This window comes from Hypanus sabinus, chromosome 18 (genome assembly GCF_030144855.1).
Source record: "Hypanus sabinus isolate sHypSab1 chromosome 18, sHypSab1.hap1, whole genome shotgun sequence".
NCBI classification, from domain to species: Eukaryota; Metazoa; Chordata; class Chondrichthyes; order Myliobatiformes; family Dasyatidae; genus Hypanus; species Hypanus sabinus.
In genome coordinates this window covers 25,212,635-25,234,398 of record NC_082723.1, presented here as the reverse complement: position 1 = coordinate 25,234,398, position 21,764 = coordinate 25,212,635, and the positions used below count along the sequence as shown (strand labels likewise).

At 37.7% G+C, this 21,764-nt stretch overlaps 1 protein-coding gene across 2 annotated transcripts in view; it reads left to right on the top strand.

Annotated features, from left to right (window-relative positions):
• Positions 1-21,764, top strand: part of pbx3b (pre-B-cell leukemia homeobox 3b) — a 216,449-nt gene that overhangs the window by 148,286 nt on the left and 46,399 nt on the right. For both annotated transcript variants that reach the window (XM_059993883.1, XM_059993884.1), the window contains exons 3-4: positions 2,297-2,541; positions 20,010-20,200. In XM_059993883.1, coding sequence (XP_059849866.1) covers positions 2,297-2,541; positions 20,010-20,200 — 436 coding nt within the window. The remainder of the gene's footprint in view (positions 1-2,296; positions 2,542-20,009; positions 20,201-21,764) is intronic.

Here is a 21,764-nt window from a genome sequence, read left to right as displayed (position 1 = left end):
TCTGCACAGATGCACATTCCCATTATTGGAAAGGGCAGGTGTGCTGCATATTGGAAAAACTGCTAATTAGGATATGCTGAGAGATGAGCAAAACCCAGAATCATTAGAAAAGCATGTGTACTGTTAAACAATGTTTCAGGTATTTCAACTTGAGTTTGAACAACAGATTAACAGTGGTTATATTTAGTACAGTAGGATAAAGAGAGGTTTGATGTCTCATGAATTTAAGTAAATGCACATGTAATTAGATGAGTCAAAGAGTTGTATAGCACAGAAATGGGCCCTTTAGACCAGCAGATTCATGCTGATCTCTTTGCCCACCTACACTAATCCCTATGTCCACACTAATACTGTATTATTTTCAGCTTTGCCTATTTAAGCATCTATCTAAATATCTCTTAAACACAGTAGTTTTATCTGATTCCCATTCCTCCTCTGGTAGCGAATTCCAAATATCAACCATTTTGAGCAAAAAAATTTCTCAGAGGGAATCCTCAGTTCTCCTTTAAAACTCCTCTGAATCTTAATTCTTTGCCTTTTTGTTTTTGATATCACTATTACGGGAGAAAGATTTTGACCATCTGTCTTTGCTTTTTTAGTCTTGTATCCAAGTCTTTTGAATTTAGGACCTTCCTGTGATTAGCTTAATATGGTTTTTGAATTGTTTAGTATTTTGGTGAAGGCTGTGTTTAAAACTCTGATGTATAATTTTTGTATACCTGTGGAATACTGCACTAGTATCGTAATCTGGTCATCTAATTTGGTTATATTGTGATGGTACACAATGAAATATGCTTGAGTATCTCCAAATATCTTTTGTTAATCTCCACTGATGAAAGAAAAAAACAATTTGTCATCAATGTGTTTTATGCATTCAGAACAAAATGTCTAAAAAGGAACTTTAGTTATCTCTAAAAATGTCTATTACCACAGAATTGTGGTAAATATAACACAGTGGATAAAAAGTTCATTTTTGATTATTAGCTGTAATGCATGCGAGAATATTGACAAGCAGTTAAAAGCATGAACATAATTAACTTGTAAGTAGAAATGATACTCGTTTCTTTTTTTTGTAATTTATTTTTTTATTGAAGTTCATCAAACAAACATTTCCATAAGATGTATTTCAGACATTGTACATATATATCATATAATCATATATGTCACAAATCTTCACATAGTATTTATCTGAGGTATACACTTATAGAAAAGAGTGGAGAGAAAAAACAAACAAGGAAAAAACTATGTACAAGTAGATAGTGATCTTTTTTACAACATATTCATTGATTTTTAAGAATAAAATCAGGCCTATGAGGTGTTATGTAGTTAAACCATTTTCCCAGTATGAATCAAATTGTTCCAGCTTATGATTAACGGATGCTGTTATCTTCTCCATTTTGTAAATGTCCATTGTAATTTCCATCCATGCATTTAAAGTTGGGCTCTCCTGTGATAACCATTTCCTAGTAAGAGTCTTTTTACCAGCCACCAACAGTATATCAAGCATGTACTTGCCTTGGTTACATTTTTAAGCATCTTATTAACATCGATTTTTACAGATGCAACAATAAAAATCTTGTTTTTCTAATCAGTGTTTCTCTTTAAGTATTTCAAAACTGAACAGTGTTCCTTATGTTGCAAAGAAATGTTATTCCTTTAGCTGTCCAGTCCTTAAATCTAGCATCCAATTTATTTGATGTAAAATCCGTCATATGCACGCCATTTAAGAATTGCAATATCTCCCTCTAGATTATATTCTTTTATAGTAGTTTTCCATATTTTAAGAGTCAGTTTCACCCATGGGTTATCAATAGTATTTATGTACCTTTGCAGGTTGTTATCAGCCAAAATTGCTTGTATGGGGATGGAAAGTACCCGCTCCTCAATGTTTTTCCATTGAGTGTCATATGATGGGTTGCACTCGTTTAAAGGTTGTTACCTTAATGCCATGGTTTCATCTTGCCCTGAGGCATTATGTTTCTAATATATGGTTAAAGTAAACTTGTAGCAGTAAGTGTGCTAAATATTGCCGGGTTTCAATGTTATAGTGCAAGATTCATTCAATATAGATTATGTTTAAGTAAAATAAACACAGGCACAGAACTTGGCCTGACACATGTCATTGTTCCAATGATTTTGTATTTCTGAGGTTGATGACTTTGAGATTCGTGTGCAGTAGATCATTGAGCACTTGCTTCACTGCTGATTATAAAGTAAATTAGTTGGATATCGGTTAATGTTTTTAAGTTACCAATTTGTGTATGAATTCTGAATGTTGTCTGATTTCTTTCTGCAGGTCTCAGTATCAGAGGCGCACAGGAGGAAGAACCACCAGATCCCCAACTAATGAGACTTGACAACATGTTGCTAGCAGAAGGGGTTTCTGGACCAGAGAAAGGTGGAGGAGCAGCAGCAGCAGCGGCGGCGGCAGCAGCGTCGGGCGGATCAGGATCAGATAACACTGCTGAACACTCAGATTACAGAGCCAAATTATCCCAGATCAGACAGATCTACCACACAGAGCTTGAAAAATATGAACAGGTATGAACTTAGTTATAATCATGGCATTGAAATACTTGCTCTGTGATAACATTATAAGAAGTGCATTTTCAATGTTGATCGTCTTTGTTGGTTTAACTCTAAACTTTGCTTTAGTTATTTCTTGGTTACATATTGAGAAATAGATGTGAATCCAGCTGAAATCCGCAAAATGCCGTAGAGTTTAACTATCACCAACTCATTTTGAACTTGGAACAAACGGTGTTTGCCTGGAACAATTGTCTCCAGCTGCAGATTTTTTGCCAACTTCTGAACAAAGAAACCAAACCTGTGCTTCTGCTGATTTTGCCCAAGATCCCCTTGTGTACGCAACTGTATGCAAATATGTATCGACTATTTTAAATTTGGAAGTGCAAGTAAAATAAGCAGTGAGAGAGCCTGAGAGAGAGAGATTTGGATTCCTGGCAGCGGAATAGAGAGCTGTTCCTGTCTCTACCAATGTATTTCACAGAATAAAGAAACATCCTTTTGTCTGTATCTTTTCCTATGTGGTTTGGAAAATCTGTAGTTTGAAGAGAGCAGTGGCTACATTGGCACGCTTGTATGAAATAAATTTCTTTTGCTGTGGATGAAAAGCCTATGGACAAGGCAACAGTGTACTGTGACAAGAGTATTTGACCAAATTCTTTAAAAAAAAATTGATTCTGATTTTATTTACTGGTGACCGTAACTCTGGTTCTTGTGTAACTGATTACCAAGGTTAATAGTAAATTGAAATTAGTTAATGTTGCCCTGGCCACCAAATTAAACCTGGAAGCTTAAATTTTGCTTTCAAGGACTCATGTTTTCAGTATTTGTTGTTTATTTATTTCTGTATTTTTTGTTATTTTCACAGTTTGTCTTTTGCACATTGGTTGCTTTTCAGTCTTTGTGTGCAGTGTTTCATTGATACTATTGTATTTCTTTATTTTACTGTGAATGCCTGCAAGAAAATGAATCTCAGGGTACTATGATGACATATACCTACTTTCATAATAAATGTACTTTGAACTTTGATTATGCCTCAGTATTGAGTGGATAGCAGAACTGAAATGCTATATTTCGCCTTGGAAAAATTCAAGGTGAGACTGAAATATTTATATAAAATTTTGTACTATAATGTCCCAAAGTACTTTGCAACTATTTAATAACTTAAGCATCTAGAGAATCTCTTGATTTTAATACCTAATGACATTTTGGCATTTTAATTCTGTAGGCATTTACAACAGCCTGTGCTTAGGAAAATACCACAATCAAAATGAAATAACAAGCAGGTGAATTATTTTTGTGGTATTGGTAAAGTGATAAATGTTGTTCAGCAGACTAATCGTGCATTGTATCAGGCAGGCAGAACCTAGCGCAGACATCAGAGGCAAACCTGACTCCTCCAATAATGCAGGATGCTGCTGCACAATTATTCCTGATTATCAGCTGACCACAAGTTAAGAGAACCTTGGCTGATGAAGTTGGCACTTTTATATAAGGTAGATGATATTGCAGTGCAAAGATTGGCAGGTATGATATCATGGGCATCACTGAGTTGTGGTTGAAAGAAAGTTATAGTTGGGAGCTTAACATCCAAAGATACACTTTGTATCAAAGGACAGGCAGGTGGGCAGAGCAGTGGCATGGCCCTGTTAGTAACAAAAAAAGAAGTCAAATCGTTAGAAAGAGGTGACATAGGTTCGGAAGATGTAGAATCGTTGTGGATAGAGTAAGGAACTTCAAGGGTAAAAGGACCCTGATTGGGAATTTATATACAGGTCTTTGAACAGAAGCCAGGATGTGGGCTACAAATTACAATGGGAGATGGAAGCTGCAATTTATAGAAATTATAGATCAGTTAGCCTGATCTCAGTGATTCAAAGAGTGTTTAAAAATGAGGTTTCAGGGTACTTGGAGGCACATGATAAAATAGGCCAAAGTCAGCATGGATTTCCTTGAGGGAATAATTTGCCTGACAAATCTGTTGGAATTCTTTGAGGAAATGAAAAAACAAGACAGACAAAGGAGAATTGGTGGATGTTGTGTACTTGGATTTTCAAAAGGTCTTTGACAAGGTGTTGCACATGAGGCTTCTTAGCAAGGTAAGAGCTCATGGTATTACAGGAAAATACTAGTGTAGATAGAGTATTGGCTGATGAGCAGGAGATAGGGTGGGAAAAAAAGAGCCTTTTCTGATTGGATGCCGGTGACTTGGGGTGGGGTGGGAGGTGTTAGGACTGCTTCTTTTTACGTTGTATGTCAATGTTTTGGATGATGGTATTGATGGCTTTATGGCCAAGTTTGTGGATGATACAAAGGTAGGTGGAGGGGCAGGTAGTCTCGAGGAAGCAGAAGGACTTAGGAAAATGAGCAAAGAAGTGGCAGATGGAATACAGTATCAGGAAGTGTATAATCCTGCACTTTGGTAGAAGAAATAAAAGCGTAGACTATTTTCTATCCGAGAAAATTCAAAAATCATAGGTGCAAAGGGACTTGGGGATTCTTGTACAGGATTCCCTAGAGGTTAGCTTGTAGGTTGAATCAGTGGTGAGGAAGACAAATGCAATATTAGCATTTGTTTTTAGAGGACTAGAATATAAAAGCAAGGATGTACTGCTAAAGCTTTATAAAGCACGGCTGAGGACTTAGAATATTGTGAACAATTTTGGGCCCCTTATCTAAGAAAAGATGTGCTGACATTGGTGAAGGGTTCACGAAGATGATTCTTGGAATGAAAGGCTTATCATATGAGGAGCTTTTGATGGCTCTGGGCCTGTACTCACTGGAATTTAGAACAGTGGGTGGGGGATATCATTGAAACTTATCAAATATTGAAAGGCCTGGATAAAGTGGATGTGGAGAGGATGTTTCCTAAAGTGTAAGTTCAGGACCAGAGGGTACAACCTCAGAATAGGGGGCTATCCATTTAGAATAATGATGAGGAAGAATTTCTTTAGCCAGAGGGTGGTGAAGCTGTAGAATTTTATTGCCTAGCGACTGTGGAGGCCAGGTCATTGTGTATATTTAAGGTGAAGGTTGATAGATAATTGATAAGTCAGGGTGCAAAAGGTCACAGGGAGAAGGCAGGAGAATAGGATTGAGAGGGGAATGGATCAGCCATGATGAAATGAGGAAGACATTAGGAGGCAGTGATCATAATGTGATTCATACTATAATTTGAGAGGAAGCATAAGTCACACATATGTCTCAATCAAATAAAGTGAATTACAGAGGCATGAGAGAGGAGCTTGCTCAGGTGAATTAGAGGAGGATACTGGTGGGGATGATGGAGGGGCAGAGGTGGCTGAAGTTTCTGGCAATAGTTAACAAGGCGCAGGATAGATAGGTTCCACAGAAATAGTTGTTCTCAAATGGCAGGGCTAGGTAGCGGTAGCTGACAAAGAAGTTGAGGATTGCATAAAAGCTAAGGAAAAGACATGTAAGCTAGCAAAAATGAGTGAGAAGTTGGATGATTGGGAAGCTTTTAAAATCCAACAAAAGGCAACTAAAAAAGGTATAAGAAGGGAAAAGATTAAATATGAGGGTAAACCAGCCAATGATATAAAACAGGATACAAGAAGTTTTTTTCAGTTATATGAAGAGTAAAAGGGAGGTGAGAGTTGATATTGGACCACTAGAAAATGTAGCTGATGAAAGAGTAATAGGGGACAAGGTAATGGCAGATGAACTTGATGGGTACTTTGCATTAGTCTTCACTGCAGAAGACACTGGTGGTGTGCCAGAAGTCTGTGAGTGTCAGGGAGAAGTAATGCGTTCCATTGCTATTACAAAGGAAAAAGTGCTAGGCAAGCTCAAAGATCTTCAGGTGGATAAGTCACCTGGACCAGATGGACTACATCCCAGAGTCCTGAGAGAGGTTACTGAAGAGATAACGGATGCATCGGTCATGATCTTTCAAGAATCACTTGATTCTGGCATGCCCAGAGAACTGGAAATGTCACTGTACTCTTTAAGAAGGGAGGAAGGCATAACAAAAGAAATTATTGGCCAGATAACTTAATTTCAGTGGTTGGGAAAGTGTTGGAGCCTATTATTAAGAACGAGGTTTTGTGGTACTTAGAGACTAACGGTATAATAAGTCAAAGTCAGCATGATTTTTGTAAAGTCAAATCTTGCCTGACAAATCTGTTAGTTCTTTGAGGAAGTAACAAGCAGAGTGGACATAAGAGAGGCAATGGATGTCATTTACTTAGATTTTCAGACCTCTTTTGATAAAGTCCACACAAGAGGCTTCTTATCAAGATAAGGACCTATGGAGTTACAGGAAAGATGCTGGCATGGATAGAGGAATGCCTGATGGGCAGGAGGCAGTGAATAGGAATAAAAAGGGCCTTTTCTGGTTGGCTGTCAGTAACTAGCGGTGTTCCTCGGGACAACTGCTTTTCACATTGTTTGTCAGTGATTTGGATAATGGAATTGATGACTTTGTGGCAAAGTTTGTGGATGATACAAAGATAGGTGGAGGGGTAGGTAGTGCTGAGGAAGCAATGCGATTGCAGCAGGACTTAGACAAATTGGAAGAATGAGCAAAAAAGTGGCAGGTGGAATACAGTGTTGGGAAATGTCTGATAATACATTTGGGTAAAAGGAACAGTAGTATGGACTATTTTCTAAATGGGGAGAAGGTTCAAACATCAGAGGTGCAGAGGGACTTGGGAGTCCTCATGCAAGACTCCCAGAAGGTTAATTTACAGGTTGAGAACAAAGAACAGAAATCTACAGCATTTTACAGGCACTTCAGCCCATAATGTTGTGCTGACTGCATAACTCTAGAAACTGCCTAGAATTACCGTAACACATAGCCCTCTATTTTTCTAAACTCCAAGTACCTCTCTTAAAAGACCCTATTGTATTCGCCTCTACCACCAAGTCTCTGAGTCTGTAGTAAAGAAGGCAAATGCAATGTTGGCATTTATTTCAAGGGCAATAGAATATAAAAACAAAGAAATAATACAGAGCCTTTATAAAACACTAGTCAGGCTGCATTTGGAGTATTGTCAACAGTTTTGAGTTCAATATCTAGAAAGGATGTGTTGTCATTGGAGAGAGTGGTTCACAAGGATAATTCCGGCAATGAAGGGTTTACATATGAGGAGTATTTGGCAACTTTGGACCTGTACTCACGAGAATTTAGAAGAATGCGTGAGGATCTCATTGAAACCTACGGAATGTTGAAAGAACTAGATAAGGTGGATATGGAGAGGATGTTTCCTATGGTAGGGATTATCCAGAACTAGATGGTATAGCCTCAAAATGGAAATGAGGAGGAATTTTTTAGCTAGAGTGGAGATAAGAGTGGAGAATTTGGAATGCTCTGCCGCAGACTGTGGTGGAGGCCAGGTCTGTGGGTGTATTTAAGGTGGAGATTAATCGTTTCCTGATCAGTCAAGGCATCAAAGGATATGGGGAGAAGGCAGGGATATGTGTTTGAGTGAGATCTGGGATCAGCCATGATGGAATGGGGAGCAGTCTCAATGGGCTGAATGGCCTAATTTTGTGTCTTGTGGTCTGAGACTTGATGGGCCAAATGACCTAATTCTGCTCCTATGTCTTGTGGTTGTTGTATGGTTCTATATGATTAATCTCACTAAATAACCCCATCTGATTATTGAGCTGAAATGGTAGATGATTTCTTGAAAAGAGAATAAAATTAGTTTGAAGATTTTATTCACTCTCCAGTGGCTCTAATTTTTCTACTGATATGACCACTGCAAGGTAGCATATTTATGTATTAATAATTTGAGATGTCTTAAGCCTTTATCTGCTCCTTAAGGACACTTCTTTATGTGTTATTTTTAGCATTGTTGACCACCTGTTTGTTTTCTTTGCTGATGTGATCTTTTCCCATACATAAGCTGTTGAATATGCCTCTGTAATTAGAAATGCCAAAGGGGTGAAAGATGGGAATAAAAATTAAACTATGGTCTCGTTCAATTTATTTTGGCTATTAATGCCATGTCGCTGAAATAGAGCAAATTTTAAGAACAAGAAGTTGGAGTAGGCCATTCAGCCCTCCAGCCTGCTTAGCAATTCAGAAAATAATGGCTGACCTTCATCTCAGCACCACTTTCCTGCAATAAATCAAAATTCCTCAGATCTGTTAGTACCTGATCTGCTTTGATTGATCCATCATGCACTATTGGGCAGAGATCATAAACCTGAGATTCTGTAAATGCTGGAAATCCAGAGTAACACACAAAATGCTGGAGGAACTCAGCAGGTCAGGCAATATGATTTGCTGAGTTCCTCCAGTATTTTGTCTGTGTTACAATTGGGTAGTGTATTCTTAGCTACCAGATATTTTCTCATCCCAGATCTGAATGGTTAACACTTATTTTGAGGCTGCCTCTAGACAACCCTGCAAGGGAAATACCATCCCTACATTACCCTGTTAAACTCTATAGGAATTTTGTACATTTCAAAGCTGCTTTCATTATTAGCAAAGTCCATTATTTTGTCCTTGGAGGATAAAACCTCAATTCCCGAAAGTCAAATTAGTGGACCTTCATGCCCCTCCCCCTTTTGAAAGTATTCCTCTCCTTAGGAAGGGAAACCAAGCCTATACATAATATTCCAGATGTGGTCTCACTAGGTCTCAGTGATTGTAGTAGGATAATTGTATTCTTCTACTCAAATATCTTGCAAAAAAGGCCAATAGCACATTTGCCTTTCTTATTCTTAAACACCAATGGTTTTCAATCTTGCACCAGTTGAATAAATTTCTTGATCTTTCTATTTTTCCTCTACCAAAGTATGTTACTGTGTATTTTACTAGATTATATTCTCTCTGTCACGCTCTCACTCATTCTCTATGCTCCCTGAAGCCCCTCTGCATCCTTTTGCCGCCATGCTCTCATCTAGTTTTGGAACATCAAAAAGCACAAACTTATTGCACTTGATCTAATTTGAGGGATCTCCTCATCATGTCCACTCTGCAGGTTTTGAGTTGCTTCAATGGCACAATGGGATTCATGAAAGTATGAAACCTTGATTTTTAATCTTTTTCTGAAGCCGAATAATGAAGACAGGTGCAATGGTGGTATACCTGCACTCTCAGGTGGATATAAAGAGCTCTATTTCAATATAGTCCTCTGCCTGAACCTATGTTTATTCCTCATTTTACTATACTGGAGCAGGTTATCTGGTCATCATATTCCATTTTGTAGGAACTTGTGGACAAATTTCAAAGAGACTGAAAAAGCAAGGCTATCTAAAATCTGGATATTTTTTATAGGGAGAGTAAGCCTAGCATGTCTTAAGAGAATTTTAATGGCTAGTCACACAACTTGTCTTCAGAGAGATTCAGAGTATGTTGTCAAAAGTTCAAAGAATGCTCTCTTTCCTTGGTGACTAATCTATTTCTCAGCTCTGTGCTAGTTTTTAATCAGCTGAAGACTATGCGTAGTTGTTATCAGTATTTCTCCAGATGATGACTAGGTTATACTGCAGGAGCTTACTCTTATTATCAACATATTTCTTACAGTATAGATCTGTAGTTAACTCTTTAGAATATAAAGTGATATTATACAATAAAAGTAGGAAGATCCCAGAAGCAATCTAGCTGATTTTTTTCCTGTACTACTGTACAGTTTTTATTCTTCAAGTAAGTACTAATTATTTGGTCATTATGATACTGTAATTGATGGCAGCTTGCTGAAGGAAAATGAGCAACTGGTTCTTCTAATCTGCAAAAGTGATAATACTTAAAAATATTTCATTGACTTTATCTTGGGATGTTTTGAGATGGTGAAAAGCATAATATAAATGCAAGTCTTTTGTGCCAGGTAGGTGGAATTGAATAACTCATCATTAGACTAGTGAAAAGTGGTAAACTGAGATTTACTGAGATTTAACAGCTAGGGGGGTCACAGTGTGATCAGTGTTCAGTTGACCAGTCTGGTCTGGCAGTTGTTGGTGGTGGCATTTTTACAAAAGTAGAACAAATAAACCATTTTGCATCTAGATTTGAGATTATAACATATCAACCTAATTTTTTAAAAAATTAAAAATTCTAGAATATCTAACAAAATTTACCAGACAACAAGAAATTGTCTCAATGAGAGGGACTCTTCCCAGCCCTTTCCAGCAAAGTGATATAGCTGATTTATGTCCCATTGGATATTACTGTTCACCCACCACAATTCACAAAAGTCTTAGATATTGTTGTCATTACTGGAAAGAGGAGCAACTGAAATGACTTGCCCTCTGGTATTTCCAGTCTCCCCACACAAGATGAAATCTGACAACATGTGAACATTTGAATTAGGAGCAGGTACTTATCACCTAGTAAAATTATGATTCTTCTAATCTGTAACCTCAGTTCTTCTTTCATATCTACCTGGCTAACCTTTCACCCCTTTTCAAGAATTTATTTACCCCTGCCTTTAAAATATTCAAATATTCTGATTCTACTACCCTTTAAGGAATGGAATTCTAAAGATTTCTGAGAGGCAAAAAAATGACCTAATTTCTATAGGTGACCCCCTTCTATTAAGCAGTGATGTGTAGTTCAAGAAACATCTTATCCATTTTCCCTCAGGATTTTGTGTGTTAATTATTAATTAAGTCAATTCCTACTCACCTAAATTCTAGTGGATATAACCCAAACCTATTCAATCTTTCCTCAACCCAACCTTTCCAGGTTATCATTCTATCACCCTACTCTGAACAACTGACAATGCATCATAGAACTGAATTCAATGCTCCTTACAATAGAGGGAAACATTTTGTTAGCTTTCCTAATTACTTGCTCAACCTGTATAGTAATCTTTTTCAAATCATGTACTAGGATGCAAAATAATTACAGAAAATGCTTGGAACAGTCAGGCAGTTTTAATAGAGAATGAATGTCTTGGGTCAAAACCCCTTTATTAGAACTGGGAAAAAACAGAAAACAAGTTAGTTGCAGATTTACTGTATCTCAGATGTTCAGACTCTCACTGTTGATACTGTTCTTTGTTCTTTTTCTTAACAAGATGGACAGTTCCACATTTTCTCTACGTTATACTCCATTTCTATATTATGCCCACTCACAATCCTCTTTATAGCTCCAAGTGTCCTTTTTTCAGTTTACTTACTTGACCATCTTGCCGTCATAACAACCATACTTAAATGATTTAATCCATATAATTTCTATACAATGAAGTCCCGGCACCATTTCCTGTGGCACTTCATTTATTATATCATGCCATCCAGAAAAAGACTTGTTTATGCTTACTGCATTTCCATTTATCAGTCGGTCTTTCCACCTGCACTATGTTCAAATAACCTTTGATGCAGCATCTTAGCAATTCCCTTATAGAAGTCTAAGTATAGTCCATCTTTAGATTCTCTTTATTCACAGCACATGGCCACAGCAAAGAATACCAATAAACCGGTCAAACGTGATTTCTTTCACAAAACTATTTTGCCTTTGAGTAGTTTGAATTTTCTATGTAGTCTGCTGCTGCTCTTTAACATGTTCAGTGTTTTCTCTTTCAGATATTATGGCCTGCGGTTTCCTGTCCGCTGTTTCCATCTCTTTTTGAATAAAGTATTACATTGTGCTATTTTTCCCTTGAGTCTAGTGGAATATTCCCCATTTCTAGAGAATTTTTGAAAATTAAAACCAATGTATCAACTATCTCACTTGCCTCTTTTAAGACCTTAGGGTTAGTCTTTCAGGGTCGTAGAGCAATGTTCAGTACCATCTCCCTGGTGACTGTATTGTCTTGAGTTTCACTTTGCCTTATAATTCTCATCTTAGAGCTATATTGTGGATGCTACTTGTTTCCTCTATAATGAAGACTTAGACAAAATATTTAATTCTTCTGCCCCCTCCTTATTTTCAATTATTCATTCATTAGTCTCACTTTCTAAAAAACCAACACACTTTGATAACTCTTGTATTTTTCAGTTGTCTTTGGAATCTCTTGTGCTCTAGTTTTACATTTTAGCTAACTTTGTTAATATTTTATATCCTTTGAACTTTAATCCTTTGAGCCCTGTGGTGGGTGCAGCAGCCCACTCTGAGTATTTCATTAAAGTAAACCTTATTACAGTTCCCATCAACCTGCTTGGTTGTGTAAACTTCACGTGCCATTGTAAATGAAATGTTACCTAGCAACCATAGCAAGTGTGAAGATTTAACAGGAAAAGTAGCCAGAGGGCTTCATTGGACCCATTAATGTACATTTTTATAATTGCCATCTTAAAGGATATTTTTAATCTGAAAACTGCTTTCCTTAAATGTCACGTAATGAAAAAATCGTTGGTACTGATTTCAGCCTGTCATCGCTTCAGGTTACTGCATCTATTTCAGTATAATACATGTACAAGAAATGGTCATCATTTCATAGCCAACATGTTAGTGCATCAATTTAAAACAAACTCTGCTATCAATTAGTACATTATCATTTTCTCTGTCTTCATGTAAATATTTTTACTTTAATTAAAGAATTACCTTTTTATGGTGCTTAAGGTATATTTGAATAAAATGTTTTTTGTAAAACTTTTGTATTTATATTTGGCATTAGCATCAGGGTTCACTAATTTATCATTGGTATCCCACTTGCATTGATCTTGGTTCATCACATGCTCTTTGTGCTTTATTAGCCAGCTTCTGCAAATTTGTGCTGCCAAAGCTCATTCAATCCATCTGGCCTAGTGCTTAAGTCGTCCAAACCTTGGATTGTTCCTAGCTTTTGGACTAAATACTTTTGCTCTGCCACTTCCGTACATCCTCAGGTTTGGGTTCTGCCATCTTGATTTGTCCAGTACCCAAACTTTCCAGTTCAGCTTGGCTCTTAAATTGATCAACCCTTGGATTTTTCCTCAACTTCTCCCCACCACGGCTCCACCGCATCAAATTGCCTCCAAGTGTGCTCCAGGAATTCTGGCCCAGACATACTGCATTCATCCTGCCCTGGCACAACCCCAGCCCACACCACAAAAATGCCACGTCATATAGGCGATCGTGTTCAGTTCTGATAGGGAAACCACAAGCTACTGTTTGCAGTGATTGTTTACCAGAAGAAGTGTGAATAACAAAGTATTTAGTTGCTTTCTTTGTTTCATTGGCCCCCAGCAAGTAGTTGCTGAATTTTCAGCGCCATCTTAAATCAAAATGTCTTGGATTGGGTTGATTGTCTCCCAATGCCATTTTCCTTCTGCAGCGTATCATTCCAACCATTAAAATGTCTCACCATGAAACCCTTTTTCTTGTGTTTTATCAGAGCAATGTTTGGTTAAGTAAATGTTTATTGTCAGCTTCCCATCACTTCTGAAATTCTGCTTTAATGAGGTTATTGGTAAGAAGGTGCTGCTTGACATGTCATTTATTACTTTGCTGATGATTGAGTGTAAACTGTTTGGACCATGTTTGGTTTGTAGGATTGGTATTGTCCTGTGTTTTATGAACAGGACATTCTTGGATATTGTTGGATGGACACCAACGTTTTTATTGTGTTGGAACAGATTGACCAGTATGTAGTTTAGGAGCAAAGGTCCTCAGTTCGACACTTACGATATTGCCTGGTCCCAATGCCTTTGCTATCAATTGCCATAGGAAGATTAATGAGGGTCATGTCAAGTAGGCTTATTGCTTGTGTTGGTTTGATCATTGTTGTCCCATTTGTGTCTGCCAAGACTCTGCTTGTCAGTCTAGGGTGGTGATACAAAATCACTCTTGTTGATGAGCACTGAAGGCCTCCACTCAGTGTATATTCTGTGCCCTTGTATTGTAATTTATTCTTTCAAGTATTGCTAAACTTGGAGCAGCATAAACATTCTTGGGCTGAAGTCTTGAGAATTCATGGCATCTGGAGTCCATATAGAAATCTTGAAAGGCTGCCTGCCACCATGCTGCACTTCTTGTGGGTACATTAGCTGGTGAGACAGACATAGCCTTAGGTTGAGAAGTCTGGTATGTAATCTGTATACTATGATTTTGTAAGGACAGCAATATAAGAATGTTGTTGATTAGTCTATAGGACAACATTCCCAACTTTTAGTTCTCAAGTATTTTCTAACATTATCTGGCTACGTTGACCAGACAGTGAGTGGATAAACTTTATGATAGTTTTCTTTGAGTAGAGTGCATCAGACTCCCAGAAACTTGCCATATTGTACATAATCTCTCTTATAATATAACCTATATTCCAGTTATGATAATTACTAATGTGCCCGTGTCTTGGAAGAGTTAGTTTGTATAATGGTCTTGCAATTAACAAAAAGTCCTTCAGCATCTGGCACCCACTTGTACTTCAACAGTGATGGAAAACATCTGTAGAAATTTCAACATACCTGACAGAAATCAGCCAGCAAATTACCTGGAAGTATTTGATAATATCAAAGGTTTCAAAGGTACATTTAATGTCAGAGATATGTATACAATATACATCCTGAAATGCTTGTTCTTTGCAGCCATCCATGAAAACAGAGGAGTGCCCCCAAAGAATGAATGACAGATAAATGTTAGATCCCTAAAGTTACCCCCCAGCTCCCCTCCCTCCTGCGCGTAAGTGGCAGCAAGCAACGCTCCCTCCCCCCACCAAAAAAAAAGCATCAGCATCCACCACCAAGCATTTGAGCATGCAACAAAGCAGCAGCAAATTCACAGATTTGCAGTACCCCAAAGATTACTCATTTGCCCAGTATTTGACATACCACAAGCTCTTTCTCTCCCTAATAAGGGAGAAAGAGATGTCTCCATTTCACAGCGAGAGGGGAGACATAACAAACAACTCGCTGGCTTCCGATGTTAAAAGTCCTTTGCGTCGCTTTTTCCAAGCTCTGTGCCCAAAGATCTCAGGTCTCTGGCCCATAGCCAGAGATCTTCCGACTCCCACGACATACTGGTCTCCTGCCGAACACTGACCTTTGATCCGTCTGTCTCCAGGGCCGCGAGATCTCATACCTCTGAAGGTGAGCTGAGCTCTTAGGCCGCGCCCTTGTCATGTGGAATAATGGCCAGTCATGAAACTCCAAGATTGAGTCCCATTCCCTCAAAGAACCAAAGTCAGTGTGTATTTCCAGGTCAGGGTCTTCAAAAGAACCCTGAAAGGGAAAAATAGAGATATTAAAAATGGAAATAGAGCTGTTTCCGATATGCAAGCAAAGGGGTTGCCGTTCAGTGCCATCATGACTAAGCTCTGCCCTCTTCAGTCATGGTGGTTATATCACTGGATAGGTAAGAGTACAGACTATTGTTTCGGTTACAGAAAAAGTTGAATCCCATAACAACTGGGAAGTTTAAATTTGAGTACTTGTATCATGTGGTGGCCTTCTGTTAGTTGGGTCGACCATTGATGTTGCATCCTAGCTGTCTATGTTGTTGGTGCAGCATCTGGCAAGCCAGGGCAGTACAATATGGAGAACTTCCACATGCAGCTTCCCCTCTCTACGCAGCTGTTGAATCCAAATGAACAGCAGAGATCGATAGAGTTTGGCACCAGCGGCGTCACAAGAGTTGCGAGTCAGCGTAGAACTCAACATAAGATTCCTTAGGGACTCCAGCTCTGGATCTTTCCTCTGAGTTTACTCCCAAAGCCTTCCCCATGAATGGGTATAGCTACAAAGCAGTGAAGGTTTGCGATCAGAATTTCCTTTCTCTATGATGAGCTAGCAACCACCACTCACAAGTCCCATCTACCTGGAGCAACTGGTTTTAAGGTACGGATAACCCACCTTTGCTTCTTCTCCTGTCAATAGAAATGGTTCCACCAGGCTTAATAGCTAAGCTAGAAGTGAAGACCAGGAACTAGACTTGGTTGTCGGAGGCTATTTAAGACTCATGGCATTGGGAGCATTAAATAAGTTTATGGGAGCTTATCCCAATTAAACCCTTAAGGAACCACTACTTAAACACATTTATAATAGAAGTTGTATATTGGTTTTGATGACCAGGAATCTATAGCTATGTTGTAAAAATTCATCAAGTTCACAAATGTTATTTATGGAAATTACCACCCTTATTTAGTCTGGCCTTTATGTGACTCCAATCCCATAGTCATGCAGTTGATCTTAATAGTTTGAAATGGTTCAACAGACTACTTGGCTCAGGGGCAATTAGAGATTAGAAATGAATACTGGTTTATCCATTGACACTGATGTCTCAAAGAAGAAAATTACTAACTTCCTTTAACTTAGAAATTAATGAATGTCTTTCCTGTCTAAACAAGATTATAATCAGGAAAGATATAAGAGATTACAGTATTTTGATTTATCATATGTGCATCAAAACGTTCAGTGAAATATGTTGTTCGCTTCAGATCAAATCAGCAGGGAATGTGCTGGTCAAGTACCACTGTGCTTCTGGCGACCACGTAGCATATCCACAATTCACTAACCCTAACCCATATGTCTTTGAAATGTGGGAGGAAACCGGTGCACTTAAACAAAATCTGTACAGTCATGGGGAGAACGTACAAATTCCTTATAGACAACAGCAGGAATTGAACTCTGATCTTATAGCTGGTGCTGTAAAATGTTACAATAACTGCTACGCTATTGTGTGAGACAGTGTTAGCCAGAGCGCTAAATTCAAATGCTGCAATGGTGTCAGATCAACATTGAATCCTGGTTAATGTCATGAATGGCCTGCTCTGAGTATTTATGCTGTCAGTAATGGCATCTGGCATTTTTTGCCTCACCAATAAGTGCGTCTGTTGTGGATAATATTTTGAATTCTCAGGGCACTTTAGCACTCAAAAATTGGTAGCTAACAATCCTAATTTTTTTCCTCCATTGTCTTATGAGTCTGTCATGCAATGAAGTAACCCTGCCACACCAGCTGATGATTTATTTCTTTTTAAATCTGAGAGAGTGTTAGAAGAAATGATGTTGGAAAACTAGCTCCTTAAAGGGCAAGTGCTGTCTGATTTACAGCAGTCTCCCTTGGTACAAAATGCAGCATCAATGAGACTATATTGAGGCAGGCAGTGATGTAATTTAAATTGGTAATTTACTGTAAGTAGTCACAAAAGCTTTTGCCTGAAGAGTATACATGTTTCTTAAGGGTGTAACCAGATTTTAATTATCTAAATGTAAATACTTAACAAATTTTACTTAGAGTAATGAGCTTAAAGTGTGCACTGTATAAATGAAATATTCTAATTAATCATGCATGAATTGCTGGTTTAGAAGAGTTGCGTGCGTCTGTGATGGTAAAATGCCCAAAAGCAAATCACATTCTGCATTCATAAATTTGCTCATTTACTTCAGGTTTGACTAGCCATATTCAAAATAGTCTTCAGTATGTATTTGAAGGTGTGTACTCTGAATGTTACTCTTTACTTTGCAGTGCCTCTTCTGTTTCATATTGTGGCATTCATTTACATTTGTGTGTCCACAACTGCTCATTCACCACTCTGTCTGATTTATTTATTGTTCTTTGACCACATAGAATCAGCTATCCCATATACATCCCACTTTGTAAAATAATACATTTCTAACTGCCATCTTAACGCAGTTGGAAATTTAACTTGATGAACACATATTTTAGCTCTGTTTGCCATGCTGAGTAATCTAAAACAAGCCATAAGCAAATTTAAAGATGAGAACATCAACTCTAAGCTTGATTCCACTTGTCTGTCACTATAAGCAGGGGCAATAATGCTCAGCAAATCAACAGTCAGTAACTCAGTTATAAAAGTAATCAGCTCAGTAATACAACAAAGGAAAATAAACCATTGTTTTTGAAAATGAAGATGGGTTCAAGATGGTAGATTGAAATTAATTTACCGTTCTGATGGCCAAGGTAATTAAATATTTGTTTACATAGGAAAAAGTTGAAAGTCCAATACTGGGCAAATAGCAAGTGTTGATTTCTCAGTTGATTAACTGGAAGAACAAGCGTGGTTGGTGATGGAGTTCTGTGTGTACCTGTAACATGGGAATCTTAAAAAAAAGTATGTGAAGTTACAAAATGAAATTCAGCTTGTTTTGGGTATGCAAGTGGTCGGTCTATGGTCACTGCTTTCATTCCCTCAGTGAGGTTCAGTATCTCTCTTTGTGTTTTTTTTTCTATGTGCAAGAAAACTTAAGAATAAGGCCAATTTTTAAATATTTCTTAGGCTGGTGTAACTGCTGAATATTGTTGAAAGGAAATTTACTGACTTGCTCTCAGAAAGGGCTGATAATTAGAGTCAGGGGTTGCAATGGCACTTGTGCCATCAGATTGTATGAGCTCCCCGAGCTAGATATTTCCAAACGTACTGCAGAGGCAACCTGTGCTGCTAGCAATTATTACTGTTTGAATGATTTCTCTAACTTTATTAAAACTGTGACTGATGAATTTGAAATTTAGTATCCTAACAAACACTAGTGTCCTTGGGCTACTCTAAACCTCTGACTACAGTACATGTTGTATATGTCCCTGTCATGTATTTTTGTGATAATGTACAAAATTGGTTGTATCCTTCTGAGGACTGCACTGCCAAAGCCTTCAGGGTGTTATCCCATACTCAGTGTTACTTGTGGTATCAAATGAATTAGGAAAATCTCTATTGGTTACATCAGAGATACTTCTTTTCTTTGTATCCTTTTATTTGAATTTTCAGATGCCTTTTTATACAAATTAACAAAATAGCTCTGCTGAAATTTTGACAGTGATATTAGAATAAAAGAAATCACTGCTTAGAAGCCCCACTTCTGATCAATGTTAAAATAGCCATTGTGAGTTATTTTTGTTCTGATTAATAAAATTGATGTCTACATCTAATTTGCATAAAGTTGTTATAGAATTGTCTTAATTTGAATTTAGCAATTTAACGAGGGAAATTTGGTGTGACAAATGAACAAAATATGTATTTAAATATCAGGTACTAAGTGGCAGGAGATAAACTAACTGGAGGACAAAATAAGAAAACGTCAAAGTATGATCTTGAGGCCTTGCAAACAGCAATACAGCCAAATCCTCTTCCCATTGCAAGATTAGGCTTGATTATCTTCACCCCTCTTCCATTAGGCAGAAGATACAAAAGCCTGAAAGCATGTACCACCGAGCTCAAGGGCAGCTTCTACCCCACTGTGAAAAAAATATTAAAAGGCTCCCTGGTATGATGAGATGGAATTTTGACCTCTTATTCTATCTTTTTGATCTTGTACTTTGTTTTACCTGCACTGCACTTTCTCTGCAGTTGTTATACTTTATTCTGCATTCTTATTGTTTTACCTTGTTCTACCTCAGTGCACTGTGTAATGAACAGTTATGTATGAGTAGTGTATAAGTCAAGCTTTTCACTGTACATCAGTATATGTGACAATAATAAACCAGATCTAATTCCAATTTAACCTTGGTTAATAGTAGTAGAGCAACTCTACAAATATCAGTAGAGCATCACAGCAGTGTACAATGGGATACATTTTCAGCCAGCAGCTTATTTTAAATCCCATTGTATCATAAAGAAAACATCTGCAACTATAATTGATGTATTTTGGCAGGACATTGAAACAATCACTTAACTTGTATACTCTTTCTGTTATAGGCATGTAACGAATTCACTACACATGTGATGAACCTTCTACGAGAACAGAGTAGGACACGCCCCATTTCACCAAAGGAGATCGAAAGGATGGTCAACATCATCCATCGAAAGTTCAGTTCAATCCAAATGCAGTTAAAGCAGAGCACATGTGAAGCAGTTATGATCTTACGGTCAAGATTTCTTGATGCCAGGTATTTCTTTCTCATAGACTACACATCATTGAAGTGTATAATTATAAAATTATAATATGCATGTGGACTGGTTTGTGACATATTAGTCATGTATAACTAAGATCAGTCCCAAAGATTAACTTACCAAACGTACTGAGGTTTGTGGTATCCAAAACTTAATGTATGTCCTCTAGACATTATGTGCTGGATTATGGTCTTAACACTGTTAATATAGCACAATATCTTAGTGTGAAGATAGTTTCTGACCTGCTGTGCTCATATCTTTTGCTATTGTTTATTGGATGGACATCTTTCACCTATGTATACTGCCTAAAATTTATATCATTTGTAAATGTACAAAAAGAAAGATCAGAGTATACCTTTATGGAATTGATTCTAAACAATGCAACATGTCCTGTAAACCAGAAAACAGAAACCACCAAGAAAAGAAAGCTTAGAAGAACTGAATCAAGAATACAGGCTCCCCCGCTATCCTAAGGCAGAGTGTTCCTGTGAAATTGTTTGTAAGCTGAAACGTCGTAAAGCGAAGAAGCAGTTACCATTAATTAATATGGGAAACATGTTTTGAGCATTCCCAGACCCAAAAAATAACCTTCCAAATCTACCAAATAACACATAAAACCTAAAATAACATGAACATATAGTAAAATCAGGAATGATATGATAAATAAACAGCCTATATAAAGTAGTAATATTGTATGTATGATGTAGTTTCGCTTATCAGAAACGGAAGACAGCGAGCCAAAATCAATTTGGAGAAAAAAAATTGGCACGTACATGCATGCACACATACATGCCTACATACGTACACACATGCGCACACAACTGCCTGCACAAGGCTTCATGGTCATGTTAGTCTTTTTCTCAGGGTAAGCATGTATAAAGCAGGTGTCTTTTTTTCGTAAAAGCAAAATTCCCCTGGTTAGCGAAAATGGGTACTAATGTATCTTTTGTAACAGTGAGCTGTCATAAAGCGAACACTTGAAAAATGGGGGCCACCTGTAGTTTTCTGTAGTTTGTTGCAATTTGGAAGTCATTTTCTTAAGGAATCCTTAATGTACATAAATGTACACATTCGACATCAAGATTCCAGTTGCTGCCTGAAAGGAGTTTGTACAATCTCCCTGTGACCACGTTGATTTTCTCCAGGTGCTTCGGTTTCCTCCCACAATCCAAAGATGTACCAGTTGATAGGACAATTGGTCATTGTAAGTTGTCCCATGATTAGGCTAGGATTAAATGGAGGACTTGCTGGGCGGCTTGGCACGAAGGGCTGGAAGGGCCTATTCCTCACTGTATCTCAATAATAAAAAAAAATAAAAATTTGAAGATTTTAAACCACTTTTCTGGATCAATTATGAAAATACAATTATTTCAGCACAGACACAGGTCACTTGGCCCACTGAGTCATTTTTGACTATCAGGATTGGGAATGTGGGGAGATTAAATTGGAAATAGTGTAATCCTACACTATTATCAATGAAATCTCCCCATAATCTTGTCAATTTTAGCCCCCTCTGGATTTTACCATTGACCTACAAACTGAGAGACAATTTGGAATGGC